This window comes from Perognathus longimembris, chromosome 17 (genome assembly GCF_023159225.1).
Source record: "Perognathus longimembris pacificus isolate PPM17 chromosome 17, ASM2315922v1, whole genome shotgun sequence".
Taxonomy (NCBI): Eukaryota; Metazoa; Chordata; class Mammalia; order Rodentia; family Heteromyidae; genus Perognathus; species Perognathus longimembris.
This window is the reverse complement of record NC_063177.1, coordinates 44,340,573-44,361,096: the sequence shown is the minus strand read 5'-3', so window position 1 is coordinate 44,361,096 and position 20,524 is coordinate 44,340,573. Positions and strand designations below refer to the sequence as shown.

At 51.9% G+C, this 20,524-nt stretch overlaps 2 protein-coding genes across 5 annotated transcripts in view; one reads left to right on the top strand and one right to left on the bottom strand.

The window, feature by feature from the left end:
* The first annotated feature begins 1,339 nt into the window (after positions 1–1,339).
* Positions 1,340–3,588, top strand: Limd2 (LIM domain containing 2). The gene is made up of 5 exons (XM_048364997.1): positions 1,340–1,428; positions 2,121–2,213; positions 2,364–2,408; positions 2,496–2,635; positions 2,748–3,588. The coding sequence occupies exons 2-5, from the start codon at positions 2,172–2,174 to the stop codon at positions 2,905–2,907; spliced, it is 387 nt and encodes a 128-aa protein (XP_048220954.1). The 5' UTR covers positions 1,340–1,428; positions 2,121–2,171; the 3' UTR covers positions 2,908–3,588.
* A 1,820-nt stretch (positions 3,589–5,408) lies between these two features.
* Positions 5,409–20,524, bottom strand: part of Map3k3 (mitogen-activated protein kinase kinase kinase 3) — a 67,170-nt gene continuing 52,054 nt past the window's right edge. For 2 of the 4 annotated variants that reach the window (XM_048364979.1, XM_048364981.1), the window contains 10 exons: positions 19,615–19,748; positions 16,049–16,122; positions 13,491–13,558; positions 12,943–13,035; positions 12,165–12,356; positions 11,588–11,736; positions 10,824–10,955; positions 10,257–10,386; positions 9,693–9,870; positions 5,409–7,791 (listed from right to left, as the gene is read on the bottom strand). In XM_048364979.1, the coding sequence (XP_048220936.1) occupies positions 7,563–7,791; positions 9,693–9,870; positions 10,257–10,386; positions 10,824–10,955; positions 11,588–11,736; positions 12,165–12,356; positions 12,943–13,035; positions 13,491–13,558; positions 16,049–16,122; positions 19,615–19,748 (1,379 nt within the window). In that variant the 3' untranslated portion in view covers positions 5,409–7,562. The remainder of the gene's footprint in view (positions 7,792–9,692; positions 9,871–10,256; positions 10,387–10,823; positions 10,956–11,587; positions 11,737–12,164; positions 12,357–12,942; positions 13,036–13,490; positions 13,559–16,048; positions 16,123–19,614; positions 19,749–20,524) is intronic. The other 2 variants (XM_048364980.1, XM_048364982.1) reach the window with 1 other exon arrangement.

Below are 20,524 nucleotides of genomic sequence, written 5' to 3'. Positions count from 1 at the left end.
ATGGATGACGAGTGTGCACAGTCCTGGGGCAGAGCCTCAAGGGGCACAGCTGTGAAGGATTCTCAGCCCACAGCGCAGGCAAAACACGTTCCCTAAAAGAGGAAAGTGAGGCTGGCGTGGGTGCGCCGGGCCGGCAGTGGAGCGGTGGGGGGCTGGGGCAGCCTGCTGTCGCCCCATCCTCTGCCAGGTGGGAGGCTTGGAGCTGTTCTGTTCCCTGACACGTGCGTGGGCTGGCTGTGGGGACACCAGATCTATTCCTGCCAAGTGTGGGTACAGGCTGGTGAGGGCTAAGCTTTCTGAAATGCTCTCCAGCTTGGCTAGAGGCAAAAAGCCAAGCACTTTCGGGAGCCCGGGCTGCACGAGGAGGGTCCAGGATAGGCCGTGTCCCCCAGAGCCCCCAGAGCATAACTGGGGCCCGACTCCCCGGAGTGGCTGCTGTGCCTTGAGGGTTGCACTAGGTTCCTTATTGCAAGTCACTTCAGCTCAGAAGGGCCTCGGTGCCCTTTTGCGGGATGAGGTTTGGTGGAGGCTTCCCGCTGGAGGGAAGACACCCTCCGCCTGAGGGCATGCCAAGCGAGAGAAACACCCCAGGGTGCTGGGCCTTGGAAGGGGCAGTGCGGAGCTGCACGGGGAGCACTGGGGGGTGGACAGCGGACCCAGGCCACCATGGAGAGGGGGTGCCCGCCCTCCCTAGGGCCCAGGCCACTCAGCCCCGGGGACCTGGCGTGGCCGGCTGTCTCCATCTGCCTTCGGGGGCCATGCAGCGGCCCTTGGCTGCAGGATGACAGAAGGGGGCTTGAGCCGGTCCTGGGGACCCCCGGGTCTGCCCCCGGGGTCTCCCCAGCCGGATCTCTCAGGCTGCGGGGCTTCTACGGCACGTGGCGGGGACAGGGACCTTGGGAACCCGACTCTACCAGGGCCCACAAGGGAAACTGAGGCAACAAAAGGGTCTCAAGCGCCATCGTGTCCGGCAACCACGACCAGAACCCGCCTCTGCCCTGCGCTGGGCGGTACGGACCTCGCCCCCCCCCCCCCCCCCGCCCGCCGGCCTCCGTCCCTTCCCCACGCGCCGTCGCCTGGGGCCCCGCGCCCGTCGGTTCCCCGGAGGCGGCGGCGGCGATCGTGGGGTCCGCGGGCGGCGCGGGGCCGGCGCGGGGGGCAGACAAAGGCGGGGGCCGGCGAGCGAGGGGAAGACAAAGCGCAGAGGGGGGTCGGCGGCGGCTCGGGGCCCCGGAGGCGGCTCCGGGCGCGCGGAGCCAATGGGCGGGCGCGGGGCGGGGGCCGGTGGGGGCGGCGCCGCGAGAAGGCGGTGGCGGCCGCTCGGGGAGCACTGGCGGCGGCGGCAGCTCGCGCGCGCGCCCGGCTCGCACCCGACGCTTCCCCCCTCCCCGAGACCGACCCCCGCCCCGCGGCCCAGGCCGGGGCCCGGTGAGACCCCGGGGGGAGGGGCCGCCCGGGCGCTGGGAGCGGGGCGCCGAGGTGGGGGGGGGGCGCGGGCCGACCCCGCCGCAGCCCGCGGGGTCCCGACGCCGGGCGGCTCGGGGCGTCGCGCTGGCCCCGGGGAGCCAGAAGCTCGCGTCGGCCCTTGGGGGGGCCGGCCCTTGGCGGGGGGCAGGGGCCTCGGATCCTGGCCCTGCGGGTCTGGAGGCCGAGAAGCGGGGCGCGGGCTGCGGCGCGGCCGGGCGGGGCGGGGCGCGAGCTGGGCGCGAGCGCTGTCCAGGAGCTGGGCGCCCGGGGCGGGCGCTGGGCGGCGTGGGGTGCGGGTCGAGCCGGGGCAGCGGGTTCGCGCCCGGCCGCGCCCGGCCCCGCCCCCTCCTGACCCGCCCTCACCCCGGGCGGAGCCCCCGGCCCCCTGCCGCCGCCGCCAACTTTACTCTTCGCCCACTCTTGGCTCCACTCGGGGACCCCGGCCCCGGGGGGTGGGGGAGCAGCGGGAGGGCGGGCGGCGAGGGGCTGGGTGGGGGGCGGAAGTGGCAAGACCAAGAGCAACAGGAAATGACTTAGGGAAAGTCCCAACCGCAGCCCCCCAGCCCCCCGGCCTGTCAACATCCCCACCCCGCGGCCGGGGGAGGGCCTGTGGGGCCCCACCGACCGACCGACCGACCCACTTCCCCTTGCAGAAGCCAGCGGGTGCCGCGTCTCCGTCGGGGCCACCGTCACCTTGGACCAGCATGTTCCAGGCTGCGGGAGCCGCCCAGACCACCCCGTCTCATGTAGGTTGCCAGCCAGGGGGGAGGGGGGAGCAGCGAGTCTCCCTCCCACCCTGTGCCCATCCCACCCCCCCTTGAGGGCCCCCCGGATCCGGGTTGGGCTCGCCCTAGGATTGCCCCTGCCCCTGATCGCCCCTCTCTCTTCTCTCTCAGGAAGCCAAAGGCAGCGGTGGCAGCAGCACCGTACAGCGCTCCAAGGTAGGGCCCCGAGGGTGCGGGTGGGTGGAGGAACCAGGTGGGGCCTGGCCAGGCCCCTGGCTGAGTGCCCCCCCCACACACCCCCAGTCCTTCAGCCTGCGGGCCCAGGTGAAGGAGACCTGCGCAGCTTGCCAGAAGACAGTGTACCCCATGGAGCGGCTGGTGGCCGACAAGCTTGTTTTCCACAACTCTTGCTTCTGCTGCAAGCACTGCCACACCAAGCTCAGGTGCGCCCCCTCCCCCCCCCGCCGGCCCCCTGCCCTCTCTCCCAGGCGTCCACCCCCCCCCCCCCGGCCTGGACTCACCCTGACCCTGGCCCCTGTTGCTCTGCTTCTGCAGCCTGGGCAGCTACGCGGCGCTACATGGCGAGTTTTACTGCAAACCCCACTTTCAGCAGCTGTTTAAGAGCAAAGGCAACTACGATGAGGGGTTTGGCCGCAAACAGCACAAGGAGCTCTGGGCCCACAAGGAGGTGGAGCTGGGCACCAAGTCAGCCTGAGCCCCCCTCTGCCCCTCCACTCCCGCGGTGGTAGAGGGCCTGGAGCTGGCCAGCGGGAAGGGTGGGAAAGGGGTTGATCTGGGCTGGGGGGGACGGGCAGGGTGGGGGACGAGGCAAGGCTTGCTTAGGCTGAGAGTTCCAGGCACAGGGCTCTCGGCTCCAGAATTCCTTCCTTCTTCCTCAGTGGGTGGGGATTTGGGGGGGACCAGGATCGGGTTTGCTGGCCACCCTGCCTCCTGCTATCCTCCACCCTCCCCACCCTACCTGTGGTCCCCTGGGAGGCCAAGCCCAGCTTCCCTATCTAGGTGCCTTTTCTCCAGCAAGGAGTCCGCATGCTACCCCCCTCAGGGTCCCGAGCTCCCTCACTGCCACCTGGGCCTAGTGCGGGCCCCATGTCTACCCGTCTACCTCTGCCCTTAGCCTGGTCCTGAGCCACAGAGACTGGGAGGAGAGCGAGAGTGCCACCTGCTGGGCATCACGGAGGCCACCGAGGTGGTGGGGGAGGGGAGGGGGAAGTGACAAAGCAGGGCCCGCTGCCTTGGGACTCCCATGCACCACGAAGCTCAAGCCACCAGGCTAGAGCCTCAGTGACCAGCAGGGGAATTGTTCCCCACATCTTCTCCATTGTTTTGGCCATTCTGACTGTTGTGATCAACCCTGTTTTAAACATGTTTAAACAGATCCCTGACTCTGTATTGTGGCCTGATTGGGGGGAAGGGTTGTGGAAAGATGCTTAGGCACTGTGGGGAGGGGAAAGGAAGGGACAGAGTCCACTCTGAGCACTCCTGGTCCCTGGGTGGGGGAGGGGAGTGGATGTCAGGAAAAACCGCTAGCCAGCTTGAGAAGGTGGGGTGGTTCTTGGCCCATGCCAGGGCGCTATCCCATCAAACTGACTTCATCTGAAAACCCCACTCTGTCCCCCAGCTTACTGACACCTCCATCCTGAGGCCGGCAAGAAGGCCGAGCGTCAATGGTGCTCAGCCTGTCTGCTCCTCAGGAGGGTGGGATGCAGGATAGAACCCTCTGACAAAGCCCTTATTTGGCCCCTTTCTGCTAGCTGCTCCCAGGTGTCCAGTTCCTCCCTGGCCCTTTGCCCTGGAAATCTTCAAGAATGATAGGTACTTGCAGGACCAGCAAGTGCTATGGAAGGTTCCAGTGACTACAGCCTTTCTTGTTTGAATTCCCTGTCTTTTGGAGCTCTCAGGAAAAGGGAAACCAACGTTTTCCCCAAGCCAGGTCATCCAGGTAGAAACTGCTCCTCGGAGTTCAGCAACACTTAGGTGACTCTGGAAGCTTCCCTACCCCCCCTACCCCCCCTACCCCTACCCCCACACAACAGAAGTCTGGGTTGTCCTGCCCCATACCTGCTGTACTGATTTCTGCAACGCAAGGAGAGAGCTCCTCTGAGAGGGTATTTTTGTTGGTGGTGGTGCCAGTTCGGGGGCATGAACTCAGGGCCTGGGTGCTGTCACTGAGCTGCTTTTGTTCAAGGCTAGTGCTCTACCACTTGGACCACCGAGCCACCTCAGGCTTTTGCAGAGTAGTTGATAAAAGTCTCACAGACTTCCCTGCCAAGGCTGGCTTTGAACCTCAATCCTTACAACTCAGCCTCCTGAGTAGCTAGGATTACAGGTGTGAGCTGCCAGTGCCTGGCTCCTAGAGGGCTTTGTGGCTTTCCAACTCAAGTCTTTAGCCCTGATAGCAACTGAACCACTGTGTCCTCAGTGTCCTCAGGAAGCAGGGGTGGCAGCTAAGGCCTGGGTCCTTGAAGCACAAGTGCTCAGAGCTTCATTTGGAGTTGAGCCTCAAGGAGTTCCTTGTACCAGAGGTCTGGTCTCCGCTGGGGACACAGACTGTGCTTCCTACTCAGCTAAGCAAGTGGCAGGCGGGCTAGGGAAGATGATGGAGAGGTTACTTCTGACTATTGCCCCAACCGTGAAATTCCAATGATCCGGCCACTGGTGATGTTCTAGTCAGAATGGCCAATAGGGTCCTCTCAGGGGAGCAGAGAGCAAGAGGGAGGGAGAGGAAAGGGGGGCCATCTGAGAGCTAACTGGCACTCAGCCACCAGAAGAGGACCCCTCTTCTTGGAGTCATTTCGAGTTCTAGTCAAAGAGCCCATACTTGTTGCCAGGCGAACATCTATTCCTCCACCCTCAACAACCACAAGCATGGCCACAGGACCCCTCTGGTATAAATGATCCCTTTTATTGTAAGTAATGTGTGACACTGGCCTGGCTTTGCACTGCAAGCACTCGGTCAAAGTATAGTCAGGTAACTATGGCTGCAGGTTCTTCTGCACGATCCACGATTCAGACACAGAGCTGGGTGGGCGGGAGGGGTAGAAGGATGGCAGAATGCACACTGATCTGGCCCCGGGAAGATGCACCCATGGAATGATGAGAAGCTGGCAGAATGGCCCCTTCCCACGTCAAGTCCTAGAGCTACTAGGAAACTTCTTTGAGTCCAGGACATCCTAGAGCCCCACAACTTTTTTTAAAAAATCGGGATGAGTGAATAAGAAACAATAAATTAAAATCAGGCAACAGCTTGGTCCTGATGCTAAGCCAGCATGTCCACAGTTTTTGGCACACACACAAAAATCAGGGTGCTTTTGTTTTCTGGAGTGCAGAATTTGTTGGCTTATTTGGAAATTCAATTTTAACATACATTTCCCTGTGAGGTAAGACCCTGGGATGGGGCGCTGCGAGAGCCTGAAGCGGGGACACACCAAGTGCAGAGTCGTCTCGTCTTGTCAACGGCAGCACGCTCTATTTCCTCCTGGGGGGTGGCCGAGGAGTGCTACAGCCGTCAGGAGGGGGGTGGAGAGGCCGAGCTGCCACTTGGCAGCCTTGGTCGCGATGAAGGACCAGTCACCACCCTGAACAAGGGCTGAGGTGCAGGCAGGAGCAGGTGCTGGGTGACTCTCAGGCTCGCCAGCCTCGGAGGGCGGTCTGACGGGCCCTTGGGGGAGAGGGGCTGGTACAAGGGTCCAGGCCCGATTGGCACTGTGCAACACACATTTCTTATAAAACTAGCTGCTTTCTTTTTTTCTCTTCTCTCTTGAGGCGTCCATCACCTGTAACAGTCTAGAATTGATATATATAAAAACCATCAAATATGATCTGAGATATAAATTAACAAGTACAAGGCCTCACATTACATGATGTGAAAAGGCTAAAAAAACAGCGATAGAAACTACATTCATAAAAGTGCATCGTCAACATACAACGAAGGCTTTGGCTTGTTCTATGCCCACAGGGATGTGGGCATGGCTGGCAATGAGCTGCCTGGCGCTAACCCCCAGCTCCCTGGAGACGCCCATCCCTGGGCACGGACTTTTTTTTTTCCTCTTTAATGACAACTCCCAAGGAAACTGGAAGTTGGGAGGGAGGAGCTTTAGCAATAGGCACATTTTGGAAGAGAGGGGCCGGAAGAAAGGACCAGCGCCCAGGCTGAGGTAAATTCGGCCGACTCTAAGCTGCTTAGAGATACTGTTTCCCTGACCCCTGTTGCCATTCTTCCCCCAGGTATGAAAGGAGGCTGAGAACTCACTGGGAGGGGCAGGGCTAAGGAAGAACAGAGCTGCTGGTTTGGGACAGTTGGTGGCAGCACATGGGCTTTCCCTTCTACGGTGGAGTGGGCTCCGGCCAGGCAAGATCACAACTCCGACAGCCAGAGATCATCCTCAGGGTTCTCCTGGCGGGCCCAGTGGAACCCTGGGAAGCCAGCTGGGCCACATGCCCTTGCGTTGTCCACCTCTGTGCAGTTAGGGAGCAGATGCCAGGCCAGGAGCACAAAGGCCATCTCATCAGCTCTTTGTAATCCAGCTCAAGGCCCAGGCCCACAAAAGCACTCTGAGCCCTGAGGGTACAGTCTCCAGTTTCAAAACTGGATACAGCATAAGAGTGACTCCAAGTTGTAAAACAGAGACAATTAATTGCATTGACAAGACTGGGTCTCCCCGCTCAGTAGGGGCAAGTTCCACATCTCAGACCCCTGCTTGGGGGGGACAAGATCACAGGGGCAGGCAAGGCAGGCTCCTCCTTCCCTGAATAAGGCAGTACATTTGCTTCATTCATCTTTGGTAAAGGACAGGGCTGGCAAAGCTGACCTGGGGCTCTAAGGGTGAGGGCGGGCAGCCTGGGCCTCTGCTTTCTGTTGGTTGGAGGATGCTGGTCTTTAGGCTTGAGAGGGCTGATCCGGCCCAGAGACACCCTGGTGGTCTCGACACTGGGAGGAAAACATTAACACTCTGGACGTAAATAACACTATTCATACCCTTGCATCAGTCCTGTGGCCCAGCATCTCCGGACTTCAGTGCTGACTACAGTGTCAGGGCACATCCCAGGGGTGGGCGGGGCCCACGGCCATCCCGCAAACTGTTGCCAGCCCTGTCCCCTCCACGCGGAACTTAGGATGCCGGGGCTCCTGGGTCTGGCAGGCTGGGGGTGGTTCCCAGTCCTTGAAGCTACAGTAGCCATTGCATCGTGGCTCTGAGCTCTAGTGGCAGAAGGGGTGCAGATGAACACTGGTTGGACTGCAGCTCCACCATCCACAGCCTTGCCCGGGAGAAGCAGCAACTTCACTGAGCCCCACAGTAGCCCCTTGCCCACACGGTAAGAGGTGGCCAGCAGCAGTGTGGCCTTGAGAGCTCAGTACACAAGCTGTGCAAAGTGGTGTGTGAGCAGCTCCTCAGCTGAAGGTCTCTGACGAGCCTCCACAAAAATGCGCCTCAGGAAGTCCCTGCCATGTTCAGAGATGTGGGAAGGCAGCTGAGGATTGGTGGGCTGGGTGGCAATCTTAAAAATGGCGGCCATAGCTTCATACTCTGCCCAAGGTGGTTTCTCTGTCAGCATCTCCACCACAGTGCAACCCAGGCTCCTGGAGAAAGAACCTCATGTCACAGCTCAGCCAGATCTGGGCTCTCACCTGCCTACCACTCACTGTGCTCAAAGGAGATCACAGCACCACTTCATGGAGGATTTCCTGAGACTGGGGGAAGAGAACTGCTGAGCACTGGCAAAGATCTCAACAATACCTGGATTACTTTCCTCTTGGTGCTATACCATACCATAACTGCATGGCACAACTACAATGCAGACTTATTGTCTTATAGTTCTGGAGGTCAGCAGTCTAAAACTGGCCTCTCCCGAGGCTAAAGTGAAGGCACCAGTAGGGATGGGTTTTGCGTTTGTTCTTATTTTTCTTTTCTGGAGGCTGTTTTCTTGCTTTTCTAGCTTTCGGAAGTCATCTGGTTTTGTGCTTTTGTTTTTTGTTTTTTGTTTTTTTCCTATTCTCTTTCTTTCTTTCTCTCTCTGTCTTCTCTAGCCAGTTGTGGGGCTTGAACTTAAGGCCTGGGTTCTGTTCTTGAACTCTTTTTTTTTTGGCCAGTCCTGGGGCTTGAACTCAGGACCTGAGCACTGTCCCTGGCTTCTTTTTGCTCAAGGCTAGCACTCTGCCACTTGAGCCGCAGCGCCACTTCTGGCCATTTTCTGTATATGTGGTGCTGGGGAATCGAACCCAGGGCCTCATGTATATGAGGCAGGCACTCTTGCCACTAGGCCATATCCCCAGCCCTGTTCTTGAACTCTTTTGCTCAAGGCTAGCACTCTACCACATTGAGCCACAGTTCAACTTCCAGTTTTCTGGTGGTTAATTGGAGATAAGAGTCTCATGGACTTTCTTACCTGGCTGGCTTTGAACTATGATCCTTAGATCTCAGCTTCCTGACTAGTTTAAGACTACAGGCATGAACCACCAGTGCCCAGCCTTTAAATGATTTTTGTGTTTTCTGGTGCTAGGGATCAAACCCAGAGCCTCCTGTATGCTAAATATATGCTCTACCACTGAGCCCCACCCGCAGCCCCACCTACATTTTTGGGCTCAAGGTCCCTCCCCTCTTCTTGCCTCCCTTTCACCTGGTACTTCTCTACTGCCACATCCCTCACTGCCCACGCTCCTCCTCCTGCCTCCCTTGTATAAGAACCACTCAGACAAGCCTAGGATAACCTTCCCATCTCAAAGTCCGCAGCTGCAGCTACAAAGGCCCTCTTGTCATTATTTTCAGATTCCAGGGTTTAGTATGTAGACATCTTTTTTTTTTTTTTAAAGTCAGTCATGGGGCTTGAACTCAGGGCCTGGATGCTGTGCCTAAGCTCTTCTGCTCAAGGCTAGCAGTCTACCACTTTGAGCCACAGCTCCACTTCTGGTTTTCTGGAGGTTAATTGGAGATGAGTTTTCACGGACTTTCCTGCCTAAGCTGGCTTTGAACTGTAATCCTCAGATCTCAGTCTCCTGAGTAGCTAGGATTACACCAGCATTCGGCTAGAATGTAGACATGTTTTGGGGACTATTATTCAGCTCAACAATAACTGCCTTAGGAGAGAAGTTCTATCCACTCCTGGGTCTTTTCCACAGATGGACAGAAAGTTAAGCAGAACAAATGCAAGTAATTTGAACACTAGAAGGGGTCAAAGTCTCTTTTTGTTTAGTTTATAGACAAAGGCTTTTAGAGTAGATCCTGATTCTTAAAGGAGTTCAGCAAATATGAGGGATGTTTTTTCCTGAGTTCCTAGCATGAACAGTTTTTGTTATTGGGGTTAAAACACACCCCATTTGTCCTATGTCCTACTACATGCATCTTCTACCTACATGGAGTCTAGGCTCACAAGAGGGAGGTTGTTCATCCCTCTGCCATACTGCAAAGTGCCCAAGATCATTTCCAACTTAGATCACCTACAGTCCATGCTGGGAGACAGGGTCCAGTAAATCTCAGTGCTCACCACACGTCTGCCTTCCTTCCGTAGCCCTCGCCACTGATAACCTCAGGGCTCATCCAGTAGGGTGTGCCAGTGACAGAGCGCATGCCCGTTCCTGACATGCAAATGGTCTGTAGGCGTTTGCTGGCCCCAAAATCCCCAAGCTTCACATTGCCAGCAGAGTCTCGGAGAATATTGGCTCCTAAGATATGAACAGGCAGAGGTTACCACCTTAGACCCACTCACGTTTTCTACCATTCCCCACTCCCGGGTTATGGATGGCTGCAGGGAGGGAAGGGGCTGCCAGTGAATTAGACATGAGTTGCATACAGTCAATAGCACTGTGAAGGGAGACCTCAGATCTACAGTATGAAGTGACCGCCTCAGTGATCAACACTGGCATAGCACTTTAGGGTGTTCCCAAATTGTTAACCAATCTTCACACCAGTCCCCAGTCAGGAAGGAATTTGGAATCCCACTTTGCAGAAAGCTCAGATGGTTAAGTAGATGGGGCTTGACAGGCCTGGCCCCTGGAGGACTGACAGTGCCCAGCCCCTTATGGATTGGACAGGGCCTGGCCCGCCTCACCCTTGATGTCCCGGTGCACAATCATGTTGCTGTGCAGGTAGGACACGCCCTCCAGAATCTGCCGCGTGTACTTGCGGGTCACACTCTCCGTCAGGGCTCCGTAGGCCTTCAGCTGGTCTTTCACTGAGCCCTAGAGACACAAGGAATCAGAGAGGTCCCCTCAGGGACTACATGGAGGAGGAAATGAAGCTCTTTCCAGCCCCTAGTACTGTAGAAAAGAATGATCTACCCGATTTGTGAAGTGTGGGACAGCTTGCCAGGCAGCTTGGAGGAAAGCATGAAAACGGTTCTTCCCTTAAGTCAAATCTAGCAGTAGGCATCCTCTGCTCAAGTAAAGGCTGTGCTTAAGCCCTGGGTGAGGCTGGGCCTGAGACATTTCTCACTTTGCACTCTCGCTACAGCCAATGAGTAAGGGCTCTCCTGACCCAACTCGCTATTACTCTACCTGGTTCTCTGGAACTTCTGGAGCCTCAGGAGGTCAGCCTAGTGTCAAGGGTGACCTCTCCCCACACCCAGCCTCAGATCAAATTCTCCTGTGAGCATCACACGCATTCAAGGTGCACATACCCCTGGCATGTACTCCATGAAGATGGTTAGAATCTTCTCGGCACGGTCTCGCAGGCAGCCATAGTACTGCACGATGCGTTCATGCTGCAAGTTCTTCAGCAACTGGATCTCACACTCCAGAGCACTCACCTCCTAGAGAGGGGTCAGTGAGCACCCGAGCTCCTGGGACCCCAGGTCTGCCCGCGTGGATCAGCTTAACCTGCTCTAGTCTATGCCTCACGGGGGTCTGTCTTGGAAATTTTAGCTAGAAAACAGGGAAGTTGAACTGTCTGGCCCTTGGTCACAATGCCAGGCAGCTCTTGACGTGTGGCACTCCTAGTCTGGGGAGACAGATGGGGAAGAGGGGCTGTGGGAGCTGAGGAAAGGGTACAACTGTATCTCTCCACTGGAATTGAGGTGTAGACCATACGACTCCTCTGTAATGAGCTAGACCAAGTGAGTGAACACCATGGTCTCCCCCTGGGTTCAAAGTGTCTATCGAGAGTGGGGGTGGATGGCGTCCTAATGGCACTGGTCATCTTAGTTTGAGTTGCTTGGGACTCTGGTGTGGACCCAGTGTCCCTCTTCTAGGTGCTCATTGCCCTTTGGGTCATCATCCCTTCACTCGTGGGCTAGGGTGAACGGCAAGGAAGCTTGCGGGGAAACTGATAGGAATTCAACCTGTAACACCTCCAGCCATTACTCTGTGCAATAACCAGACAGGAATTTTGGTTGGAAGGGAAGAATTGAATTGCAGGTCAGAGTATGGGGAAGGCAGGCAGTACCTTGCTTGTCTCAGGACTGTCTGGGTCGAACTGGACCTGCTTGGAAGCAAGTTCCCGTCCTGTGTCCACATCATAGCACAAATAGACCCTGCCGAAGGCACCCTGGCCCAAGAGCTTCCCTCGGCGCCAATTGATGGGGGCACTAGGAGCTAGAGAAGAACAGTAGGAAAGTATTATGCTGTGCAAGTTCTTTCTGGGAACACTCCTCAGGAGCTCCACCTGGCTCAGAATCCCCCCGTATCCAGCACCATCCCCTCTCAGGTACTCTACCTCCACATCTGGATCAGGCCCTGTGCCCTGGTTGATGGGACCTTAAGGTCAGAAAGCTGAGAAGCCAAGGACTGGCTAATATCACAGTGAATTGCTCTGCATTGATCAAATACCTTACTTCTAAGGCTCCTAAATATCTTAATAAGGCAGGAATTGAGGGCCTGTTCTAAAGCTTAAATACTGAGAAACAAAATGGCTTGTCACACAGCAGTGGAGTTGGGCCTGTGGTCCAGAGCCGTCCACTGCGTGCCTGGGCACTCTATCGGCCCAGCTGAGCTCCTGGCCCTCAGCAAGTGGCAGTCCTTACACTTGGTCGGCACACTCCTCTCCTGCACAGAGAGAGTGTTCTCACTGTCTGCACTCCGCAACCGCCCGCGAGGGTCCAGGTATTGCACAGCCAGACCCATGTTCTCGCCATTTGTGCTCAGGGACCGGCTGGAAGGCACCAGGGTGAAAAGATTGCCTTGATGTCGTCGTATTCGGGGAAACGTTCTTCTGCCTGAAAGGATGCAGCAGCCAGAGAGAACAGGTCAGAGCCCTGGCCACAAGGTTAAATGCACAAACCAGCCAGAAGTGCCAACGCCAGCTCCTGCCCATCCTATCTTCCCTCCCACCAGTCGCATGCCAGGAAGGCTGCTGTCCTAACGCCCCAAGAAGTGAGACAAAAGCAGACATTAGGATGTAGCCTAGGTTCTGGTAGCCCTGGCCACAGGGAAGGAAGAGGGATGAAGCACAGGCTCATTTCAAGGCCAACCCACTGCTTAAGTCTCTGTTCTCAATAGTATCCTAATCCTATCCCCTCTGCCACTGCTCCTCTGCTGCCACCACAGATGAGGACACTTGGGAGAGGGAGAGAGAGACATACAGACAGACAGAGCACTCCATGGACTCAAAAGCAGAGTTCCCAGTGGCAGCATGCTGGTCCAATACCACCCTCCCTAGCTGATTTGTCTACTGTAAGAAAGACAGAGAACACTTAGTTCTCCCCCCAATACCACAACCCCCCACTGGTTTTTCCAAGGCAGAGAGCTAAGCATGGTCTTTCTTTATGTGACCAGCAGGGGGCAGCATGGAGATGCACTTACCATCATTGTAGTCTTTGTGGTGTACAGACACATGATAACGCCGGGGGTAGGTACCTCCTTTAACCCCTTTGTCATAGAGCTGGGTGTCCCGATCTGATTAAGACAGGAGAGTTACTGGGTTCTGGGTAAGTCAATGAATGAATAAACCACATAAGCCCCAGGTCTTTGGAAGCTTTAAAACAGCAGGCCCAAGCCAGGCACTAGTAGCTCACACCTGTGATTCTAGCTATCGAGGAGGCTGAGATCTGAGGATTGTGGTTTGAAGCCAGCCGGGCAGAAAAGTCCCTATGAGACTCTTATCTCCAATTAACCACTCAAAAAAACTGGAAGTGGCACTGTGGCTCAAAGTGGTAGAGCATCGGGGATAGAGCCCAGGCCCTGAGTTCAAGCCTTATAACCGACAAAAAGAAAAAAGAAACAGAAAAAATTAAAACTGAAACAAAAACCCAGCAGGCCCATAAGAATGACTACACAGTCTGGCTCCCAGGTTACAGCTGTCCGTGGCCCTACCTGTCCCTGCAATGCCCATGCGGGTCCTACAAACTCACCTGAGTATTCCTGTCGGTTGTCTGGGAAACTCTGGGCTCGAGACATTCGTGATTTCCGAAAGGATGGACTAGAGGAAACAAAAAGTCAAGACAGACTTCCCTGTATTCCCGAGTAGCTGTGGGTAGAAGGCAGGACTATCAGACAGTCTCCCCTCCCAACTCCTCCCACACATGCAGACCAGGAAGCAGAGGTGGAGGGAAACACCTTTTCCTGAGCATCATTCACCCATCACTAGCTGGAGGCTCAAATCTGAAAGGAGTCTGGATAGTAAATCAACCTAAACTCTACCCTGACTCTGTACCTTTTCACTTTTAGCCTTTTTCCTCCCTCTGTTGCAGATAAATGTCTGCTCCAAGCAGTAATAATAACAATAACAACACTATGGTTTGCAAAGTGCTGCTTTCTTTGTTAGTTATTTGACACAGTGAGCCTTTTCTCGTTTAATCCTTACAACTCTGTAAAGAAGGAAAGATAATAAAAATAATATAATAGCAGTTGCCAATTAGTGAGCAGCTGCTGTGTTATGTATTATCAATCTTCACAGAAACCCTGTAAGTTAGGAATAAACATTTCTATTTATTTGTCTAAGGACACAGCTAGGAAGCAAGCAAGTCAGACTCAAGTCCAGGTCTGGGACCCCAGACTTTTCCTGTCATTATAACAGACATCTTCCTTCCATGTTAATCACTACAATCCCACTTTAGAGACAGGAAAACTGAGGAACAAAGAAGTTAAGGAACTTGTCTGGAGCCACTACAGCATTTGCTGAGCTGGGATTGGACCTAGGTCTATCTGATTCCAAATCTGCTCTTTCCTGGATCCCAGAAAGGGACCACAGATAAGCACTCTGTACTAAAATCAGGCCAGGTCTCAAAGATAGCAGTCCAGATTGCTGGTTTCATTCCCCAGAAGAGAATAAAGCATTGGATGGGTAGAAGAAACACCCAAGAATACCAAAGTGGTTAAATCTAGCTGTTCTTTCAGCACCTAATGGCCCTGTCTGTGACACGAAAGTGCCTTTTAAGAGAGCCACTGGCCAGAAACTCTCAAGGAAATGACAGGGGACTGCCCTATGCTTCCCAACCACTGGACCTCTTATATTTACTCCCTAACTCAAAGTTTAAGAGGGAGTCCAAAGCCAATTAGTCCCTACCCTGATAGAGCTCTGAGCCTACGGCAGCATCTCCAAGCACTTGTACCTGTGTCTTCGTGCTCCCTGGCTGGAGAGCAAACCCACAACAAGGCTATATTACTCAAACTAACAAGTAATAGTCAGTGTACTCCATGACACATAGAGGAAAGAGTGCTTACCCATGTTCAGGTCTATTGAGAAAGACATTATACAAATTTAGCCACAGTCCACAAGATAATTACACCCATAAACAGTTATACTAACAAAACAACAACAAAAACCCACCTGGCTCCCTGACTTCTCATCACAGCCCAGTGTGACCAAATGTGTTTTTAAATGTTAAAGAGACTGATGCCGGCGCCAAATACCTTCACCAAACCAGGTGTGGCAAGACAAAACACCTGCAACCCTAGCATTCAGGAGGCTGAGGCAGAAGGATTGTGATTTGAGGCCAGCTGGGACTACACAGTGAGTTCCACAGTAACCTATGCTCTATAGTGACACCTTGTTTCAAAAACATAGAAACAAACCCAGGAATGAGTGGCATATGCCTGTAATCCTAGCTTACTCAGGAGGCTGAGATCTGAGGATCACAGTTCAAAGCCATCTTGGGCAGGAAAGCCTGTGAGAATCTTATTTCCAATTAACTACCAGAAAACCAGAAGTGCAGCAGTGGCTCAAAGTGGTAGAGTGCTAGCCTTGAGCAGAAAAGCTCAGGGACAGAGCCCAGGCTCTGAGTTCAAGCCCCATGACTGACAAAAACAAAACAACAACAGCAACAAAAACACATCAACAACCTGGTAGCCACTAGGAGAATCACAGAGCCATTTGTAAAGGACAGCACTTGTTTTCTCCCAGAATATAAGAACAGAATTCTACACTGAGCAGGTGTAGTGTGGTATGCTAAACAGTCAAAATATTGTTTTCTGATTTTCATATCTCAGTTTCCTATTCCATCAGAAACACTTAGAAAAAAAAAAGCAAGTAAATTTATGGGTCAGAACTCAGTTTTGCCCTAAAACTTCAACAGTCCCTTGCTTTTCAGTCCAAATCATAACAAAGCCAAAAAGTACAAGAACATAGAATATGCCAAAAGTCAAAACATATGAACTACTAAGGACAACATTACTTAATAAATGAGTTGCTATTTTAAAATTACTATTACATTTATTTTATTATATAATCAAAACATTCTTGTGGTGTTTGAGAAATTAAAGATTTCCTGCTAACAATAAAATAAATCATGTAAACTCATTAAAAAAAATCAAAGTTTAAAGAGAGAGGGCTTTCCTGTAAGCATCATGATTGAACCCTGGGCTTATGGGCCTGTGGCTGAATCAGAGACACAGATAATCCAATTCTACCCTATCAGCTCCAAAAATGGCTGAGTACTCATTAACTCTGAAGCCACCCAGATTCCCATACCTGTCTGCTGACCTGTCCAAGGATTGGCAGCTTCCCGACAAGGAATTCTCAGCACTGCTCAGAGGATCCAGCATCTGGAAGGCAAGCCAAACAACAAAACCAGTTCTATCACAAAATCCCAGCCAGAAGACCCAGGCTGTATGAACTAATCAGGGCCACGCATACGGTCCTTTTTGTCAAAACATGGAAAGGTGCTTTCCCCATGCAATGCAAATAATGGTTAGGAAGACACTGATCTCTTGCTTAGCTTCAAAGGCAAGTTTCCAGGAGGGAGAAAAATGCTTGACTGGCATTCCAAGGACCTCTGCCAGGAGAGAAAGCAGAGATAGTGCCTCTCTCCTTGGCATTTTCTTGGCTCATCAACATTGGCACCTAGTGCTGGAGATGATACCACCCTGTAGAAACTTCCAGTGAATTTGGGTGGGATCTTCATGCTTCTGTTCACACTCCATAATTCATAATTTACAAAGAAAAGTAAGAACTTCTTTCACAGGTGAGCATTACAGGCTGAGCAAGGGTTAGGACAAGTACTTAAAATTATAGAACTAGTTGGTTTTCCTTCAATGGTAATCAGTATTGACATAAATTAAAATAGTTCTTTGTCCCCTAGTCAAATGCAATAACAAAAATAACCTTAGCTTTAATTAATTTCCTGAGGGTCACTCACTTTTATTTTCTCTGTATAGGGTGGGGATAGGGATGGGAGAGGAGTCTATCATTTTAGAATACAACTGTTTCTTCATATCCATGGAGGATCAGTTCCAGAATTCCTGCACATATCAAAATCTGTACATGCTTAATTCCTTTCTATAAGACAGCATAGTTTTGCATATAACCCACACATACCCTCCCATGTTCTTTAAATCACCATTTGATCACTCATAATACCTAATACAGTTGAAACTGCTATGTGAATAGTTGTTGAATCATAGTATGTTTAGGAAATGACAAGGAAAAAATCTGTACAGGTTCAGTACAGTAGATTTGAATTTTTTGCTGAATATTTTTATTCATAATTGGTTGAATTTACAAATTTGGAACCATGGACACAGAAGGCAAACTATATTCATATGTGAGCCCCAAAGCAAAGTATTAGAATTATATAATTCACTAACATAAAATTTCATAGTTTCCAAGTCAAATATCTTTTCCCATTTAATGTCAGAGTCCATCCCAACCGCAATTTCAAATGCTGTAGATCGTACTACTATATAGGATTTTAAACAACAACAAAAAAATGAGCCAGGTGCTGGTGGCTCAGGCCTGTAATCCTAGTGATTAAGGAGGCTGAGATCTGACAGTGTGGTTCAAAGCCAGCCAGGGCAGGAAAGTCTGTGAGACTCTTATCTCCAATAAACTACTCAGAAGAAGCTGGAAGCACTAGCCTTGAGCACAGAGAGGCTCCGGGACAGAGCCCAGGCCTTGGGTTCAAACTCCAGGATGGGTGCAAAAACAAAACAAAACACACCCAAAAAACAACACTGGCCAATCAAGGCAAATTAATTGCAAAGTAACATTACAAATCTTTCTAAGAACACAAGATATCCCAAAGTAGATGAAATTATCATGAGAAAAAAATTGTCCCCATCCATCAAGTGCCTATTTGGCAATGTTAGATCAGTTGACAGAAACAAGAAAATGGAGGAGTGCAACAATATAGCAGGTGTGATGATGGAAGAATACCAAAAGTTCAAGGGAGGCCTTGGGAAAAGCTGCCAAATCCTGTGGATGCTTTTGCAAAACATGACCCTCATGAGAGTGCTGCAGAAATCAAAGGGGAAGTGAAGGAAGTGACACTGTGCTGGCAGAATTTCTGTCAGAAAAATTAAGCCAACAAAATTAACCTGAATCATGATTTGTTCATTCTAAAAATTAGCAAATACATGCAACTAGTACCTAAATCTGATTAAAGAAAAACAAATAAACGTATCTTAGTTTCACTTTTCAAGAAAGTCCCAAAGGAATATTCTTTCATGATATACTATGCTATTTTGGTCTCTTTCAAATGGATTTTTTTTTTTCTCTTAGCAGTACTAAGGTTTGAACCCAGGACCACATGTCTGTTTGATTTACTTACTTAGCTGGCACTCTAGCACTTGAGCTACACTTCTAGCCTAGGTTTTTTACTGGTTAGTTGCAGATGACGTCTCACAGACATTTTTGCCCAGGCTAGCTTTGAACCACAATTCTCTGGATCTCGACCTCCTGAGTAGCCAGTACTACAGGTACCCAGTCACCAGCACTCAGCTTCTGAAATGGACCTATTTTGAATGGCCTGTCTGTAGGAGTAGTACTCTTCAACTAGGCAGGTGAATTAAAAATTAAAAAACAACAACAAAAAAGGCCAGACTTGGGCTGGGGATATGGCCTAGTGGCAAGAGTGCTTGCCTTGGATACATGAGGCCCTGGGTTCGATTCCCCAGCACCACATATACAGAAAACGGCCAGAAGTGGCACTGTGGCTCAAGTGGCAGAGTGCTAACCTTGAGCAAAAAGAAGCCAGGGACAGTGCTCAGGCCCTGAGTCCAAGAACCAGGACTGGCCAAAAAAAAAAAAAAAAAAAAAGGCCAGACTCCACCAGCTCACACCTTAATCCTAGATACTTAGGAGGATGAGATCTGAGGATCAATGGTTCAAAACCAGCCTGGGCAGGAAAGTCTGTGAGACTCTTATCTTCAATTAAACCAGAGGTGGTGCTGTGGCTCAAAGTGGTAGAGTGCTAGCCTTGAGCAAAAGAGCTCAGAGATGGTGCACAGGCCCTGGGTGTGGAGGCCCTGACATCAAGCCCTATGGCTGACCTAAATGAATGAATGAATGAATGAATGAATAAAAGCACTGGTGGCTCATGCCTGTAATCCTAGCTACTCATGAGGCTGAGATCTGAGGATCATGGTTCAAAACCAGCCTAGGCAGGAAAGCCCTGAGACTCTTATCTCCAATTAGCCACCCCAAACACAAGTAGAGCTGTTGCTCAAAGTGATAAAGCAAGAAAGCTCAGGGACAGCGCCCAGACCTTGAGTTCAAGCCCCATGACTGGCAAAAACAATAAAAAAGAAGCTCAGAGATAACAACAGGCCCTTAGTTCAAGCCCCAGGACAGGCACGAAAGAGAAAGAGAGAGACAGAGACAGAGGACAGAGACACAGAAAGGGACAAAGAAAGAGACAGAGAAGCAGAAGCTTCAGCTGTAACTCTGCTGAAAGGGCTGGAGGTATGGCTCAGTGGTATTGTGCCAGCCTGGAAAGCACAAGAAAAGGAGTTCCAATCCCCTAGTACTACCAAAAACAACAAGAAAAACTCTGCTAAAACAGAAAGAGTTGTGAGAAAGTATGTAAGTAGAGAGCGTAACTCTGCAAGGGGACTCCTGGAGCAGTCTTAGAAGAAACCCACCCAACACCAAGGAGGCGAGGTAATTTAAATCCAGTCTTTAGCAGGAATAACCATATCTGGGCAGTTTACGCGAGAGCTTCGGGATAGCCTTCAAGCCCCTTAGGACCATACTGTGCCCGCTGAGACTCCATAGTTGCACACAGGCCATGGTCATATCTTGGTGCCCCCTATACTCACACACTGCTCACTGGTCTCCGGGATGAATTCTCCCTCACTGTTGATGCTGGTGTAGGATCCCTGTCGGGCAATGTGCTGCTGTCGCTCAGGCACATAGCCAGGGGGAGGTGAGCTTCGACCAGGGTTCTGGGAGCCTAGAACACAAAAATCAGGCTTTTAACAACAGAATCGGAACATGTAGCCCAATAGGAGCAGATATGGGGCCAGAGGGAGATTCTAGCACTAGAAGTCATGGGTACAACTCAGATGGGAACTGGTACCAAAGGCCGGCATCTTCCAGCTTCCTGAGGCCAACCAAGTCCTTTCCTGATAGAAAGAAACTCCAGTGACAGGGCAGGCACTAGAGCATAAACCAAGAATGTTGACATGAAACACGAACCAGAATAAATCCTGTAACAACAATCTAAGCTGGCAATCAAACCAGCTTTTTAATTTTAATGTTTGGTGTTGGAGCTTGAATTCAGGACCTCACATTCTTGCTTGGCTTTTTCACTCGAGGCTGGTGCTCTACTACATGAGCCACAAGGCATCACTTCCAGAATTTGGCTGGTTAATTGGAAATAAGAGTCTGATGGACTCTTCTGCCCAGGATTCAAATGGTGAGCCTCAGCTCTTAGCCTTCTGAGTAGCTAGAATTATAGGGGCGAGCCACTGGTGCCTTATAAAATATAATAATTATAAGATATAACTCAATGTCTGAGCCTCTCATGTTCAGGGCCCTGAGTTTAACCCTCAGTACCACAAAAAACAAAATAAAACTAACAAAATATAACATTTATATCATATATACTGTAATAAAATGACCAGTATCACTATGATTATGGGTTTTTTTTGCCAGTCCTGGGGCTTTGGACTTGGGCCTGAGCACTGTCCCTGGCTTCTTTTTGCTCAAGGCTAGCACTCTGCCACT